The 17,351-nt window shown below is 37.9% G+C and overlaps 1 protein-coding gene across 1 annotated transcript in view; it reads right to left on the bottom strand.

Annotated features, from left to right (window-relative positions):
• Nucleotides 1-17,351, bottom strand: part of LOC149829704 (actin-interacting protein 1-2-like) — a 65,582-nt gene that overhangs the window by 34,434 nt on the left and 13,797 nt on the right. Inside the window, exon 4 of the mRNA XM_090015266.1 lies at nucleotides 7,080-7,502. Coding sequence (XP_089871392.1) covers nucleotides 7,080-7,502 — 423 coding nt within the window. The remainder of the gene's footprint in view (nucleotides 1-7,079; nucleotides 7,503-17,351) is intronic.

The following is a 17,351-nucleotide window of genomic DNA, read 5'->3' as shown; positions in this document are numbered from 1 at the left end:
CACCCACATATAGGGCAGTTATTGCATTAATTCGCTCATATGAAGAACCATCCACATATTTTCAAGCAAAAAATGATATCAAATGGATAGAAGCCATGAAAGCTGAATTAGATGCACTTGAAAAGGCTTCTACATGGAATATTCAAGATCTTCCTTCAGGGAAGAAAACTATAGGATGTCGATGGGTTTATAAAATTAAAACCAAGAGTGATGGTACTCTTGAAAGATATAAAGCCCGTTTAGTAGCCAAAGGTTATGCCCAAGAATATGGGATTGATTATGAAGAAACCTTTGCTCCGATGGCTCGTATGACTACTGTCCGAACCTTAATTGCCTTAGCTTCTATCAAAAAATGGTCTATTTTTCAAATGGATGTCAAAAATGTTTTTTTAAATGGAAAGCTAGTTGAAGAAGTATACATGGAACCCCCTCCTGGTCTAAGTATTCCTAAGGGTAAAGTCCTTCGCTTAGAAAAAACTCTTTACGGACTTAAACAAGCACCAAAAGCTTGGTATGATAGGTTTAGTCGTGTTATGATTGATATTGGTTTTCAATTCTGTTTAACTGACACTGCTTTGTTTATTAAGAATTCTGATGCAGGGATCATTGTGCTTCTTCTCTATGTGGATGATATGATCATCACCGGAAGCGATAAACAGGGAGTTGAAACAATCAAAACACTTCTTAAATCTCATTTTGAAATGACTGATTTGGGCTTGTTGAGATACTTTTTAGGCATTGAAGTTGCTTATTCTCCTAGAGGATATTTATTATCTCAGACTAAATTTGCTTTTGATATTGTTTTCAGGTCTGGTATTACTGATGATAAGAAAGTTGACACTCCAGAAGTTGTTAATGTTAAAATGAAGATTGATGATGGAGAACTTCTTGCAGACCCTACTCCTTATAGACAGCTTGTCGGGGCACTTTCCTATCTATCCATTACCAGACCAGATATAGCACATGCTGTTCATACAGCAAGTCAATTTCAACATGCTCCTACTTCTGTTCATATGGGAGCAGTCATGCGTATTATCATATACATCAAGTCCTCTCTTTCACAAGGACTTTTCTTATCTTCCTCCTCTTCTCTTGATTTAATTGCATATACTGATGCTGATTGGGGAGGTGATCCCAATAACAGACACTCAACCACTGGCTTTTGTGTCTTTTTAGGGGAATCATTGATCTCGTGGAGGTGTAAAAAGCAGCAGAAGGTATCTCTCTCATCCACCGAAGCTGAATACAGAGCCATGGCAACCACGACCATGAAAGTAGTTTGGCTCCGACGACTGCTTGCTGACATGGGAGCTGAAGCAACAAAGGCTTCACAAATGTGTTGTGACAACAAAAGTGCGATCTACATTGCCAGTAACAGAACATTCCACGAACGCACCAAACACATCGAAATGGATTGTCACTACGTCAGAGAGGAATATCTACACGGGATAATTGATCTGCCATATGTCACTTTCTCTTAGACAAACTTTCGCTCATTGTACCGTAAGTTTGAGGGGGAGTGTTAAAATGTAAAACTGTACACATATGTATATATAATAATATTATATTATTATTATATATATATATATATAAATACATTTTTCATTTCTTTCTTTTCTGTATTTTTTTTCCTTTATTTTTATTTTTTGTCTTTATGTCATCTAGTTCAGTTTGAACTAGAATGACTGTTGCTAGTCAAGTCCTGTCCAGACTTGACTAGCAATAGAGCTGTTGGACTGACACATTCCAACAGCTCTTAATAGAGCTGTTGGACTGACACATTCCAACAGCTCTAAATAGAGCTGTTGGACTGTGTCCAACAGCTCTATTGAGTCCTCTTTCAGCTGTGTATATAAAGGGGTGCAGCCCCTCTTGTATTTCATTCCAATGCTTCTTAAGCAATTGGTTTTTCATATCAATAAATAATACATTTTTGTTTTTATTTTGTTTCCGGTTATACCCTTTTTAAGGGTTATGCTTTAGTGTCATTCTTGACACTTGCCCTTGTTAATCTAAGCTCGTGTTTCGAAGATCCCCATTTCATTTCATGCTCAACAATGCAATTATGGCATCGACTGGTTCAAACATATTCTCAAGTTTCTCAGGCCAGAGTATTATTTTTAAAGAAAGAGTTTCAAATGCTAAGAAAGGACTCCATGACTATTATGGAGTATTTGAACAAAATGAAGACTATTACAGATCAATTGGCCATTGTGGGATGCCCTGTTAGTGACAAAGATATGGTGCGACAAACTTTGAGTAGGTTGGGGTTGGACTATCATATGATGGTTACTTCCTTATTGTGTTTGCCAGATTTACCTACATTTGAAGATCTTCGTGTCAAGCTTTTACAGTATGAGATGACGTTGAAAGGATTTTCTGAAGATACTCATGCTCATGTTGGAGCACACAATGTTCTTGCCACAGGAGTTGCCTATGGGCGAGGACGTGGTAGGTATGATTTTCGAGACAAATGGGGTCAAGAAAGAAATGGACAAGGAAGTTGTGGAATACTACCTACACCCAATGTTCCTCCCAATGGGCAAAGGCAAAGGACAATACCTACCTGCTTTCTCTGCAACAAAAAGGGACACATAAAGGCAAATTGTTGATTTAACCCGCAAAATAGAGGAAAGCAATTGGAGACAAGAAAGGGAATAGATACATTGAAAAATAGTGGAGAAGTCAAAGAGTTACTATTATTCGCCTTGGCTGAATTGAATATCAAACAGAATAATCAAGGTACTTGGTATGTTGATTCGGGTGCAGCCACTCATGTCACTGGTGATGCTGGTAAGCTCCTAAATCTTGTTTCTTATGTTGGTAGAAATAGTATAGTCACTGGAGATGGGTCTCACCACCATATTTCGCACATTGAAAATTTTGTAATCCCATTGTCCAACTATTCTCTTGCACTTTCAAATGTCATTCATGCTCCTAATATCAAGAAAAATATTGTTTCTATCTCTAAACTTGTAGATGGCATTAATGCTTCAGTTGAGTTTACTCCTTTTTCTGTTTGTGTTAAGGACCTTCAAACGAGAGAAACATTCACTGAAGGAAAACGTCAAGGAAATATGTACGTGTTCCAAGAGAATCCTTCCTCTCGTGTTCAACCTGTTGATTCCATCTTGAAGCTCACATCATCATCTTCAGTTTCTACTGAGAGTGTTTTTAATCTTTCTGAATGTATTGAGTCGAATCTTTGGCATGGTCATCTGGGTCATTGTAGTAGTCGCTTTATTGATAAGCTTGTTTCAAGTAGTCTTATTCCCAAGTCAAGTCTAGACTTAAGTGTCGATAATAAAAAGTGTTCTAGTTGTCTTCAGTGTAAGAGTCATGTTCTTCCTTTTCATTCCATTAATAAAAGAGCTTCAAGACCATTTGAAATTATATGTTCTGATGTTTGGGGCCCGGCTCCAGTTCCTTCCATGTATGGCACTAGATATTATCTCATATTTGTTGACAGTTATTCTCGATATACATGGATCTTCTTTATGAAAAGTAAATCTAAAACCTTCAAGTTATTTCAGAATTTTCATTCTTTTGTTCAAAACCAATTCTCTCAGAATATTATTTGTTTCCAATGTGATGGAGGGGGTGAATTCTCTTCAAATGACTTCATAAATTTCCTCCAAACAAATGGAATAAGTAGATATGTGTCTTGCCCTCACACACCTCAACAGAATGGGATTACTCAACGGAAGCATTGTCATATTGTCAAGAGTGCAATGAGCATGATGCATGATAGTAACCTTCCAGTTACCTTCTGGGCAGAGGCTTTTCACACAACTGTCTATGTCATAAATTGATTGCCTATGAACATCTTAGAGAACAAATCACCCTATTTCTCTTTGCATGGTGTGCATCCAAATTATCACGATTTGCGTGTATTCGGGTGTATGTTATGTTCATGTTGACAGTTCAATGCGCCACAAGTTTCAGGATAAGGCCTTAAAGTGTAGATTTGTGGGGTATGCTGATGATTACAAAGGCTACAAATGCTATGATCCCGTGAGCAAGCGCATAAAAATATCCAGAAATGTTGTGTTTGACGAATCAAATTTTGGTCATAATGCTAGCACTCCTCCTGAAATTGAAGTTTATCACCCTTGGTTGAACTCAGATCTCTTTTCTAGTATTGATAATGTATGTTCTTCTTAATGTAATCAAAGAGACTAGGGAAACGTATCTACTGTTGCGCAAAGAACTCAAGAAAGTGTAACGTCTGAATCACTATTGGCCCCCGAAAGGTATAAAGGCATTGGTTACTCTCGACGTGAGAAGGAGATACCTCCCAGCTTTAATCAGGAGCATAATTCTCCTTATGTTTCCACTCAATCACTTGCTCACAGAAGGTCTACCCGACCTCGGCATCCTATTGATAGGTGGGTCAGTTATGATAACTTCACGATGGATTTTCAACTTTTCTTAACCTCTTTGGGCAAGGAAGATCAACCGACAACATTTTATCAAGCAATAAATTCCAAGAGATGAATTGAAGCTATGAACAACGAAATGGCGGCTCTTCATGAGTCTGGCACTTGGGATATTGTTCCCAGACCACATAATCGGAATGTGGTTGGGTCAAAATGGGTCTATAAGATAAAGTATAAGCTAGATGGTGCTATTGAGCGATATAAGGCAAGGCTGGTTGCCAAAGGATTCACACAGGAGCAAGGACAAGACTATGATGAGACCTTTATTCTAGTTGTGAAAATGGGAACTATCCACATCATAGTATCATTGGCTGTTGAGCACCAGTGGACTCTCAACCAATTGGATGTGAAGAATGTGTTTCTACATGGAACTCCGAAGGAAGAAGTATACATAGAGCAGCCCACTGGGTATGCAAAAGGGAACTCTAAAGAATACGTGTGCAGGTTAAAGATAGCTATATATGGTCTAAAGCAGGCATCTCGATCTTGGTTTGACAGTTTCGCTCTTGAAGTAGAAAAATATGGGTTTAGTCGGTCTCTTCTTGACCATTCTCTTTTCATATTTAAATGCAAAGATATAATTACCCTGTTATTGATATATGTTGATGACATTATCATTACAGGTAACTCTAATGAACATATTGAACAGGTTAAAGAACTTTTGAATCATAAATTCAAGATGAAGGATCTTGGTAAACTGCGATACTTTCTTGGAGTAGAAGTTGACAGGACTCCTTAAGGCATGACGCTTACTCAGCATAAGTATACCATTGATGTTCTTAGCAAGGCAGGTATGACAGATTGTAAGCCCCTCAGCACACCCAATGTACTTCATCAGAAACTCAGTTGCTAAGATGGAGATTTGTACGAGGATCCTACAGGATATCGCAGGATAGTAGGAATGCTTCAATATCTTACCTTCACTCGGCCTGACATTGTCTATTCTGTCAATCAGGTATCTCAGTTCATGCATGAACCACATATTGGGCATATGAAAACCGTTAAATGCATTCTTCAATATTTGAAGGGTACTATTGGAGATGGTCTTCTGTACAGAAAGAGTATGCCTGGTCATCACATGCATGAACTCCTTACTTACACAGATGTAGATTGGGCAGGAGATCCAGATGAACGTAGGTCTGTCTTAGGATACTGCATTTCATTGGGCTAAATCTTGTCTCCTAGAGCAGTAGAAAACAAAAAGCCATAGCCAGGTCGAGCACAGAAGATGAATATAGATCAATGTCAGCTACTACAGCCGAAGTAACATGGATCAGACACCTGTTGACAGAAGAGAATCGATTTCTAAAAGTATTCTCTTGTGTGACAATCAAAGTGCTATCAACATGTCATTCAATACTATCTACCACAGTCGTGCCAAACATATTGAAATTGATCAACATTTTGTAAGACAAAAGGTTGAAGAGAAGGAAATTGAACCAGAATACGTGCGGACTGCTGATCAAGTTGTTGACTTGTTTACAAAAGGACTTATCAAGGACAGATTTTGGATGTTCATGGTCCAAAACCATGTACAACTGGAGGGGGGGTGAAAAGATACTGTCATTTAGTATAAGGTCTGGAACTCAGAATCCAGACCCAATTCCTTTCATTTTAAACACATGCTCATTAATGTTTCATTAATGGCATGCTATAATTTTATCATAACATGTAATGGGTATTTTCATACCCTAGCTATTGTATTTGTGTGTATTTAATCAGAGAAGCAAAAATGAATACCCTGATTAGGGATTTTTGCTACAGCCACGTTCTCTCTCCCCATGTTGTGTTGTTGCTTGTAGATGAAGAAAGGAACCCATGATTTCTATCAAGGCGGGTCGACCCGTTTATTAAACGGGTTAGTTTAAGCCCAACCTGAACCCGCCTAAAAGGCGGGTTGGCGGGTCGGGTTGGGAGGTCGTGTCAGGTTTTGCCACCCCTAATCTCAATATTTGTCATATTTTATGACAAAATCTTTGCAGTTTGTAGTTCTACTTTTAAAGGCAGTGACATTTTTTATTGATAAAAATATAATTTACAATCAAGCTCCTTTACCACCGGAGAAAATTATTAACACTATCACAGTTCACTATACATGGAGTTCACAAAACTATACTAGTCATCAATAACTTCACTTTTCATATTCTTTATATATTTTATATTTTTCACTCCATTGTTCTCTAAAATGCCAAAATTACTTCTGTAATATCACATAAGGGCATTTTTGTGAAGCACATTCTTGTACCATTTCTATATTGAGGGATCTAACATTTCTCCATCAACGCAAGATTTCATTTTCTTGTTATTCAATTGCAATGAACATCTAGTCAGTCTTTTCCTTCAAGACATGTTTTATTTAGAACACAAGATCTTGTTGGCTTACTATGCCTGACTCAACATTGAGTAGTAATTTTAGCTAGTGTGTAAATTTCCTACCCCATCAAGGTGCAAGATTGAATTGAAATATATTCATTTCAGTGATCATATTGGATAATAGGAAGACACATCATCATGTTCTCCAGCCTAGTTGCAATCATAAGTCATCAAGAAAATCAGCTTCAAAAAGATGGTGCAAGCACACAAACCACAAGATATAAAAATAAAGGCAACTACTACATGTACATGAAGAAATGGTGCTACCTTGTTATCAAAGGCAAATGTGGTGAGCTCTCCTTCCACCACTGCAAAACATTTAATTTGAGAGTTCTCCCTTCTCTGTAACCTTCCTGCACATCCAACTCCTTGCATCCATCGGACAATCACCCCATCATAACTGCTAGATAGAATAATATTCTGGCTGCCTTCAGAGGTGACTGCCAAACCAGTGACGCTCTTCATGTGCCCAGAAAATGATACTGGCATCTTTTCTAGGTCATTGGCTGAATATATACTAATAGTGCCACCAAGGGAAACAGTGACAAGATGATTATTCTGCCACAGGCAACCAACTAGCATTCCATCCAGTCCAGAATCAGATGAAGTAAGTGTCTTCTTCACCTTACCGTTTCCATTTTCATCAATCTCCCACACTTTTGCAGTTTTATCTGCAGACACTGTTAGCACCTGAAACAGCAAGATAAGCTTTCGCAGTAAGATATGAGAGTTGGCTACTAGAGAAATAAATATATAAAACAAAGAATGAATAGGTATCTTTCTGTTGAGTCACACCAAAAGAAAAAATCATAATCAGCAAGTGCATTCTCTTTGAAGACCTAAAAATAAGAAAAAACAATGTATCAAATATTGCATTAACACTTTAATCCACCTGTAAAATTGCAACAGGCAATTCAGTCAAAACCAGAAATCCAGCAGTAGCCGATGTGATTCGAAGCTAACAAGGAAAATGAAGGGCTTTTCACCATCTCTATTTCTCATAGTGACATAATCACTTCAACAGATTAAGTTTGCAAACTAAAGGCTATTAAGATACAGCATACAATGCAAACTACTTGTCTTAGATGTTCAAATGATATAACCCAAATATTGTTAAGATATATATATATACATATATATATATACTTGTATATATATTATATACTTTAAAGTTAAGTCAACTGTGGTTGACTTAGACTAGTTGTTGGACTGCTGGTCCAACGGCTAGAAATCTAGCCATTGGACTAGGTCCAACAGCTAGTCAAACTAATGTGGACTCCCTTTTTCTCTCCATTAATCTCTTTTCTTCCTCCGTTTCTCTATAAATATGGGTGCCTTTGTAAGGTAAGAGAGTGATGGGTAGTTTTAAGCTTCTTGTGTGTTTTTGAGTGTATTGTAATGATGATTAAAATGTATTTTTCTTTGTATTTTTAATGTTCTTTATTAATGAAGTTATTCATTCACATTCTATTGTGTTTTATTTTAGTTATTATGTTTTTATCCAAATGCATTGTGTTTTTATTCTTGGAGTTCATTATAGAGTGCATTGAGGTCCATGCCATTTTGTGACATGGTATCAGAGCAAGGCATCATGGTCTTGAAAAAGATTCGTATTAATGAATAGCATGGATTCAAGGATTTTGCATTCCGGTATGTATCTTTAGCTTTTCTATCTTTATATGTATGGTAGGTGTTTTAAAAGGGTTATATTAAAAATGAATGTCTTCTTTTGAAATTAGAATATGTAGAAATTGTTAGAAGTCAAGCACCTTCGACCAGATCTTCATCCACAGCAGAAGAGAAAGGGATTTGCAAGAAGGAGAGGCGGCAATGACTGACACGATTCTCAATGAGAGGTTGTGCCCTATATTCAATGTTATATATATGATACAAGTTGGATTGGGTCTGTCAACCCAGACCCGATAATACCAACCATGTAAATACAATACAAAAGAATCATTTTGGGTCTAGAACTAGACCTGTACACTACATTCTCAATACCCTCCTTCAAGTTGTGCATGGTTTTGCAACATGGACAACTTGTTCTTCAAGAACCAAAAACGCATATTGGTACGACCCTTAGTGAACAAATCTGCCACTTGGTCAGCCGTAGGAACATAAGCAGGTGCAACTTCTCTATCTTCAATCTTTTGCCGAATGAAGTATTGATCAATCTCTATATGCTTTGTGCGACTATGGTGAATAGGATTAAAAGCAATTTGTATGACACCTTGATTATCGCGCAAGAGAGTGGTGGGTAGCATAGATTCTCCAACTTCAGTCAAAAGATGTCTCAGCCATGTGGCCTTTATTGTAGCAGCCACCATAGATCGATACTCAGCTTCAATACTAGATCGTGCAAATGCACGTTGTTTCTTGTTACTCTACGCCATCAAGTTCCCATCAAGAAAAGCACAATATCCAGAAACCGACTGCCTGTCATCTGGAACTCCAGCCCAATCTGCATTTGTGTATACATCCAGTCGATGTTGCTCCCCTTTAGTCTTGGATTGATGATAAACTAGACCATCTCCAAGAGTTCCTTTTAAATATCGAAGGATTCTCTTGACAACATTCATATGCTTTGTTCGTGGGTCATGCATGAATTGTGAAACTTGATTCACTGCATACACAATGTCTAGTCTAGTGAAGGTGAGATATTGGAACATACCCACAAGACTCCGATATTTCTTGGAATCTTCATATGCTTCCCCATCCCGGGATCCGAGTTTATGATTAAGGACACTAGGGGTGGATAGAGGTTTATAATCCTTCATGCCTGCCTTATCCAACAAATCCAAAGTATATTTGTGTTGGGTTAGTGAAGTGTTTCATCCTGTCGATCCACCTCAACCCCTAAGAAATAACGCAAAACCCCCAAATCTTTCATCTTAAACTGTCGACTCAATAAGATCTTGGTAGCTTCTATGTGTTCATCGGAGTTCCCAGTAATAATAATATCATCCACATATATAAGAATTAAGGTGCGTACCTGACAATCTCGAAAAATAAAAAGCGAATGATCAAGATGAGATCGAACCCATGTCTCTGAACTTCAATAGAGAAACTATCAAACCATGAGCGGGAGGCCTGCTTTAGCCCATAGATGGCTCTTCGTAGCTTGCAAACATGTGTGTTGGGGCTATGTTTGGTATAACTAGAGGGTTGCTCCATATACACCTCTTCCTTGAGAGTGCCATGCAAAAAATACATTTTTGACATCAAGTTGACTTAGAGTCCATCCATACTGAACTGACAAGGACAGAACTAATCGAATAGTTTCCATCTTGATCACAGAACTAAATGTTTCGGCATAATCTTGCCCGTATTCTTGAGTGAACCCTTTCGCTACTAGCCTCACCTTATAGCGTTCAATGGATTCATCGAGTTTATACTTGATTTTATAGACCTATTTAGATCCTACAACATTCTTGTTCGATGGTCTAGGAACAATCTCCCAAGTCCCACACTCATGTAAAGCTTTCATTTCCTCATTCATGACCTCAACCCATTTGATTGACATAGATGCTTGTGAGAAACTGATAGGTTCATCATGCTTTTCAATCTGGGAGATGAACAGTTGTAAGTCTGTAGAGAAGTTGTCATAACTTACCCATCTTTCAATAGGATGGTGAATCCTCTCAAGCCTCCTGGGTTGCACAATAGGTCGTTGAACTTTGTCTTTGTTTCACTGCACATAGGTAATCCCTTAAAACTTTGTAACATCTGAAATGACAGGCATAGTAATATCTTGTGTGTTTGTCGACATTTCCTTTTCTGGGTGTACAACTGTACTATTTTGTTCTGCAGATAGTGTATGACATGAGGGTACGTCATGCATCACCATTTGATCAAGCACCTCAGCAACAAGCCATGGCTGATAACTTTTAGCATCCTTACAGTGTCCCTCTGTACTTCCTGAATCATCAGTATGAGTCTCGTGAAACACGACATTCCATGAAACTCTGATGCGACTGGTAGTGGAGTCATAGCAGTGATATCCTCTATATTGATCAACATATCCAACAAACCTACACCTGCATGCCTTTTTCTGAAACTTATCACGTTAAGAACTGTCAATATGAACATAGCATATGCAGCCAAACACTCGCAACTTATTATAGTCAGGATGAACCCCCAATAGTGTAAATAGCGTAAAATAAGGGGATTGATCTGCTAACAATTTCATTGGCAGTCGATTTATGACATAGACAGCTGAATGAAAAACTTTCATCCACAAGTTTAAAGGAATGTGAGTGTTATGCAACATACTCAGCGCACTCTCTACAATGTGCCAGTATTTTCTTTCAGCCGCACCATTTTGTTGTGGTGTGTGTGGACAAGATATTCGACGACCTATTCCATTATCTTAGAGAAATTCAGTAAATTCCTTTGATAAGTACTCTCATCCACCGTCACAATGAAAATATTGAATTTTAGTTGAAAATTGATTACAAACTAAAGCACAGAATGAGCAGAAAAGCTTGAAAACTTCAGATTTATATTTGATAAAATAAATACAGGTGTATCTAGAGTAACTATCAATGAAAGTAATGTAATAATGATTGCCCAATAAAGAAGACTGTGGGGCATGTCTCCAGACATCAGAATAGACAATTTCAAAAAGCATAAAATCTCTTTGATTTATTGAATGAAATGGAAGAACATGACTTTTACATAATTGACAACGGAAACAAAGAAGAAAATCAGCCTCGACATTCAAACTAGACTGCGGAACAAGTCCACTAGACACAAGCTTCTCAATAAATGAATGATTACAATGACTAAGACGACGATGCCAAATCTCTGGCTTATTACATTGAGATAGACTAAAACAAACTTTGAATGACACTGGACGAACTGGTTGTGAATTTATTGATGCATCATGAACTAGAAGAGACTCCTTGAAGACATACATGTTTCCTTGTCGTTCTCCTTCAACGAGTGTCTTCTTCGTGAGAAGATCCTTGACACATACAGAAAGAGTAAATTCGACAAAAGAATTAGTATCATCGACAAGTTTAGAAACAGAAACAATGTTTTTAACAATACTAGGAGAATGGTAAACATCAGATAAAGGTAATGAGGAATTGGGGAGTAGAAGGAAAATATTTCCAACATGAGAGATAGGATGAAGAACACCATCTCCGGTTTTAATAAATCTTACCAATATCACATGTCACATGTGCAGCAGCCCGGAGTTAATGTACCAAGTCTCCTACTCAGTTTGCTTGAAGCTCAATTCTGAAAGAGCGAAAATCAAAAGATTCTTCACATTTTTCTTTTCATCTCCTTTACGGTCGTCTCCTGCTTGTCCCCTAGTAGAAGGCCCAGCACTATTAAACTTGCCTTTGTTTTGCGGATTATGCCAGCAATTTGCTTTAATGTGCTCCATTTTATTACACTGAAAACATGTCGGGATGTTTATAGGGTTCCCTGGATACAAGTTAGGTGACATGTAGGGTATGGGAAAAAGCCCACGGCCTCCTTGATTACCTCTTCTATGTCCACGCCCGCCTCAAAAGCCCCCATGTCCTCGCCCTAATACTACTCATGTGACAAGTACCTCATGGTTGTTGGAATTCAGGGTCATCTTCTCGCCCCTAATGGTAACTTCATATTGTAGTAGCTTAGTCCGTAGATCTTCAAAACTGGGCAATGAAGGGAGGCATAGAAGAGAGGTGACTAACATGTGGTAGTCAGAACCCAGACCATTCAGTGCCTGTTGAACCTTTTCTTTGTTAAGAATTACGCAACCCACCATGGCTAGTTGATATGTAATACTCTTGATTTTGTTCATGTATTATGTCACTGATAAACTCTATTTCTTTAAAAGCTGAAATTCTCTCTTTAAATGCAAAATCCTAGCTTATGAAATCTGTGAATAAGTCTGCGCCAATATTTGCCACAACTCTCTGGCTGAACATTCATCTAGGATGGCCACTAATATCTCATGGGAAAGCATAGAGGTAATGTAAGCCACAACTGCCTGATCTTTTCTTCTTCATGTTACAAATTTTGAATTATGAATCAATTTGTTGGAAACCTCCCCTTTATCATCTCGCTCTTCTTGCAGAATGAATTCTAGTGGTGCATGGATCGTTCCATCAAGATATCCAGAGAGATCCAGACTCTTAATAAAAGGAAAACTTTGTCGCTTCCAGGTTAAGTAGTTATATGAGTTGTCCAAGGAAACTGGAAGGGAGAATCCATGTGAAAGGACAACAAAAGAACACTCTGACCAGCAGTTTGATTTACCAGCAATGTAAATCTGTTTTTTTTTCTTTTTGCTACGAAAATAATATTGCAGGGAAACAAATAATCAGTAGAACACGACAAATTAATGATCTGAATTTTTTTTTTTGTATGGACCGAAACTTTGATTTGGTTTTGGAGAATAAGATTTGACTTGAAAGACAAAAGAGAGATCTAGGTTTAAATGGAAACACAAATCTGATCTGATACGATCAGATTTGATTTAACGCTGCTGAAGGGAAGAATCAATATGCCATGGCCAGATCTAATTTAGTCTGGCTTGGAACGAAAACACTAGATCTGGAACGATCCGATCCAGCATCAAAGAGGAAAAAAAATAATCAAGATTTAAGAAAACAGATCTGGTTTGACGTGACCAGACTGTTTGACGTGAACAGATTCAGTTTTAAGAGATCGAAAACTTAGAGAGGAAGAAAGATGTTTAAAATTTTTAAGAAAGAGATTTTTAACCCAATATGATAAGATCAATTTTCAGGACAGAAGGAGAATAGAATCTGATCTGATAAGATCAGATCTTGGATCAAAGAAAGGAAGAAGAGAACTCGACCTAGTATTTACTTCTCAGCTGTGAACACCCCAAATTTTCCAAAAAAATCCAAAAATGACCTTTTTTGCCCCTGACTCCATCTTCTGAGAAAATCAAAGCTAAAATTCAATCATTCTTCAGATTTTCTGGATTGAATTCCATATTGATATATTCAAAATCAACTTCGGATCCGAATCCAGTACTTTAAATCCATATTTCCTCAAAATCCGGATCAAAAACCCATTTCTGAGGAAATTTTCTCAAAATAGCTTTTAATTTCTCAGAAAAACTCCCTTTTGTAAATATTTTTGCAAAAACACAAAAAATTAGTTTTAATCTTTTATTTTCTCAAATCTTAGGACTTTTACTTAAAAATACAAAAAAAATGGAAAAATAACACCAAAAACCAAAAATTGGGAAAATTTCAAGAAAAACGAATGAGTTTGAGACTTTTAAAAATCGATATTTTGCTAAAAGCCTCAGGAGCCCCCTCTTTGTAAATTTTCGAAATAACAAGGGGCCCCTTCTGCAAAACAGGTTTTTTTTTAGGGTTTTTTTTTTACCCTTCGTAAGGAAGGAGATGGGAGAAGAGCGCAACCGCCTCTCCCGAAACCCTCTTCGTCGCCCAAGCCCTCCATGGCCGACCTCCCTCCACCCTCCATCACGAAACCGTTGGGTCTCTCTCCACCCTCCATCACGGAACCGCTGGGTCTCTCTCCACCCTCCATCACGAAACCGCCATCTTCACCCTTCATCTCTAACCTCCTCTTCCTGAATCTTCCCTGCTCCTCCTTAAAAGGGGATTCAAGGAAACCCTAAGATCCACCGCTTCTTCACCTCCCCATTCGCATCTTCTTCCTCTTTCGTTTTGAAGGGAGTCTGACAGCAGACCCATCTCCTATCCCTTCAGTCGTCTTCTTTGCTTCTTCTCCTTCCCTTGGTTTATTTTCCCCGTCAACTGGAGGAAGTCGACTCTGCTTCAGAAATCTCAAGCGATCTGATGAGGGCTTCTCCAACATTCATTCCTTCGACCTTATCCAAAAGAAATTCGGTAGCTCCCCTTTCATCGAGAGCCTCTGCATCTAAGAGGAGTTGACCAATCCTGAAAGTTACAGCCTACAGAGGGACGCCACTCCCGCTTCAGTTGAAATCTCGCAATCGGGAGTCTTAATCCTGAATCATAAGCCACAAATTTCTTCCCTGTCAACTGAAGTTTGATCTCATAAGCCGAGAATCACAAGCAAGACAAAGCTCATGCTTCGATCAGCGAACCAGGTAAACATCGGTTGTTTCCTCTATTTTAATTTCGTCTGATAGTAATATTCTCTTTTCATCGTTTTTTTTTTTCCTTTTCTTCCTTCCCCTTTTTCTTTCTCTTTTTATGTTGTCTCTGATTTCATTAATCTTCTCATGCGTCACCCCTTTTGAAAGCACCATAGGTAAGATCGTGTTGTCTATAGCAACAGTGATCTACCTATGTGCTATATCAATGGAATCCTAAATTCCAACATCTTTTTCCTGCATTGCAAATTTTGTTTTCTTCAGTTCGTTTAGCATCCAACATTTTTTTTTTATAACTCGTTACTATATCTCTGCTGCTAGAGATAATCCACCTAAGCCTTGATTTATCAACATTCTCATCTATCTGTTTAAGATTCCATGATCCATGTTTGCTGCATTTTCCTTGATCCCTACCTCCATCTTATAACATTCCAATTTGAGTCTGTTTTGTTTCATATTTTTTTTTTTTTTTTGTGGATTATTGACTTGCTGGTTTATATCCTGGGTTTTTCTTCTAAATTCCGATTTCCAATTTGCATCATAGTCATTCCTCTTGGATATTTGATTTCCTATTTTCATCCACCATCATTTTGATTTCGTTTGCATTTTTTTTTTTTCCTTTCATATCCGTCTTGACCTCTGATTGATACTTGATTTGTTGTTTTCACGTTGGCCATTGTATGGTACCTATCTAACCAGCATCTGCATGTATTTTTCTGTAACATTTGAACATCATCAGTGCATCCCTCTGGTAGCTACTCCCCATCTCTGCATATGTAAGAGTTTAAAGAGACCCCCCCCTTTGAACTGCCTACATAAGGCCGTAGAAGGTTACATATAGTAAGGACACCTGATCTGCTTTAGTATCAGATTAGAGCCATTGTGTAACAATCCTTCATCAATCTTAGATTTCATCCTCCAATTTTGTGTCATTATTAAATCCTATTAAAATTTCCCTTTTACGGTATATTAGCTTTGCTAAAATATCTGCATTTCTTAGATCCTCTTGTTTTATTCAATTCTCATACTAGTTATGTTGGATTCTCCTTGCTTCCTATGATTCCATCTTCTTTCCTTTTCCCTTTTAGCTTATGGGTATGCGTGATTTTGCGTTCTAATGGCGAGCTTATTGATTTGTTCTCTGTGGCATTGATGGGTTTTTGTTGTTTTAGCAAATTTACTTCCAGCACCCTGGTTCTATAGCATGATGGTTTTTGCCTATTGGAGGCATTCTAAGATTTAGATTGTATGCCCAAAAGTTGGGCATAGCTCCACATGAGTTATGGTAAGTAATCTGCCTAATCCAACAAAGGACTTTTGCAGCCAGATTTCACAATTATTGTTACTTGCTTCAGAATTTGCCTGGTAGTTGCAGTCAGGTGCCACCTGCGTCATCTATTCTGTTCAATCCTCTGTTGCTCCAGGTGAGTGGTGACCTCTTCCCCTGTAATCTGCCAAACAACATTTTGGAGGTAGGTGTTTATATTTTCCTTGCAAAAACTCTTGAGATATCTACTATGATGGACTGTTATGATAGTTTTAATGCATTAAATTCTGAATGTATGATTTTGTTAATGATAGTAAAAAAAAAAATTGGAAGCCATCAGCTTCTCTTGTTGCATTTCCACGTTGCCTTGCGGTTGTTGCATATTTCCTCTCATATCTCACAACTTTTGCACTATAATATCATCGTCCCTATATATTTTCATAACATCCATGATTTCCTTGTTGTTGCACCATATATTGTTTTCTTTATGCTACTTTCTGTTTCGTTATATCTTATACCTTGTCATAAGAATTCATAACAGGTCATTGCACCCTTTGCCCACGTCTATTGAAGCCTCCTTATAGCATCTACGTCAGCATTCTTACAATGTTGCAGAAGTTACACCTGCAGAAGTCAAGAAAAGTGTAGCCAGAGTTGACGAATTCGATACAATCTGATGTTACCTGTGGCTATAAAGAAACGATGCTGAAGTCCTATAAAATTTCATCATTAGACTGTAGCTAAGGAATTTTATTGTTGTGAAAATATTATGCGCTAATGTCCCTTATGCCATAGTTTTGTGGTCATGTGCTAGTAACTGTCTAGTCAATACCTACCTTTACTAAGAATGAAGGGTCTGAATGCCAAAGACTCTCATCAGAAAAACCATGCTGTCTTCGAGAAAAATACACCGAAGATGAAGCTTTTTGAGTTGTGTGAGGCTGCACCTACATTACCATCGGTACATAACTTTCAACATCCATATGCTGTCACCCTCCACTAAGAATCCACTCATCTGCTGTAGCACCCCGACAACACCTATATTCTCCTGTATATAAAAACCTTCACCCTATCCTATCCATTTTCCAGCATTTCCATTTTACAAATGTGTACTCCATCCCATTCATCTACAGTAACATTTCTGGGCTTTAAACACAGCCCACCTTCAGCCCACCACACTCCAGCAACA

Source organism: Nuphar pumila, chromosome 8 (genome assembly GCF_984573655.1).
Source record: "Nuphar pumila chromosome 8, dmNupPumi1.hap1.1, whole genome shotgun sequence".
Lineage (NCBI taxonomy): Eukaryota > Viridiplantae > Streptophyta > Magnoliopsida > Nymphaeales > Nymphaeaceae > Nuphar > Nuphar pumila.
This window is presented reverse-complemented; position numbering and strand designations above follow the sequence as displayed.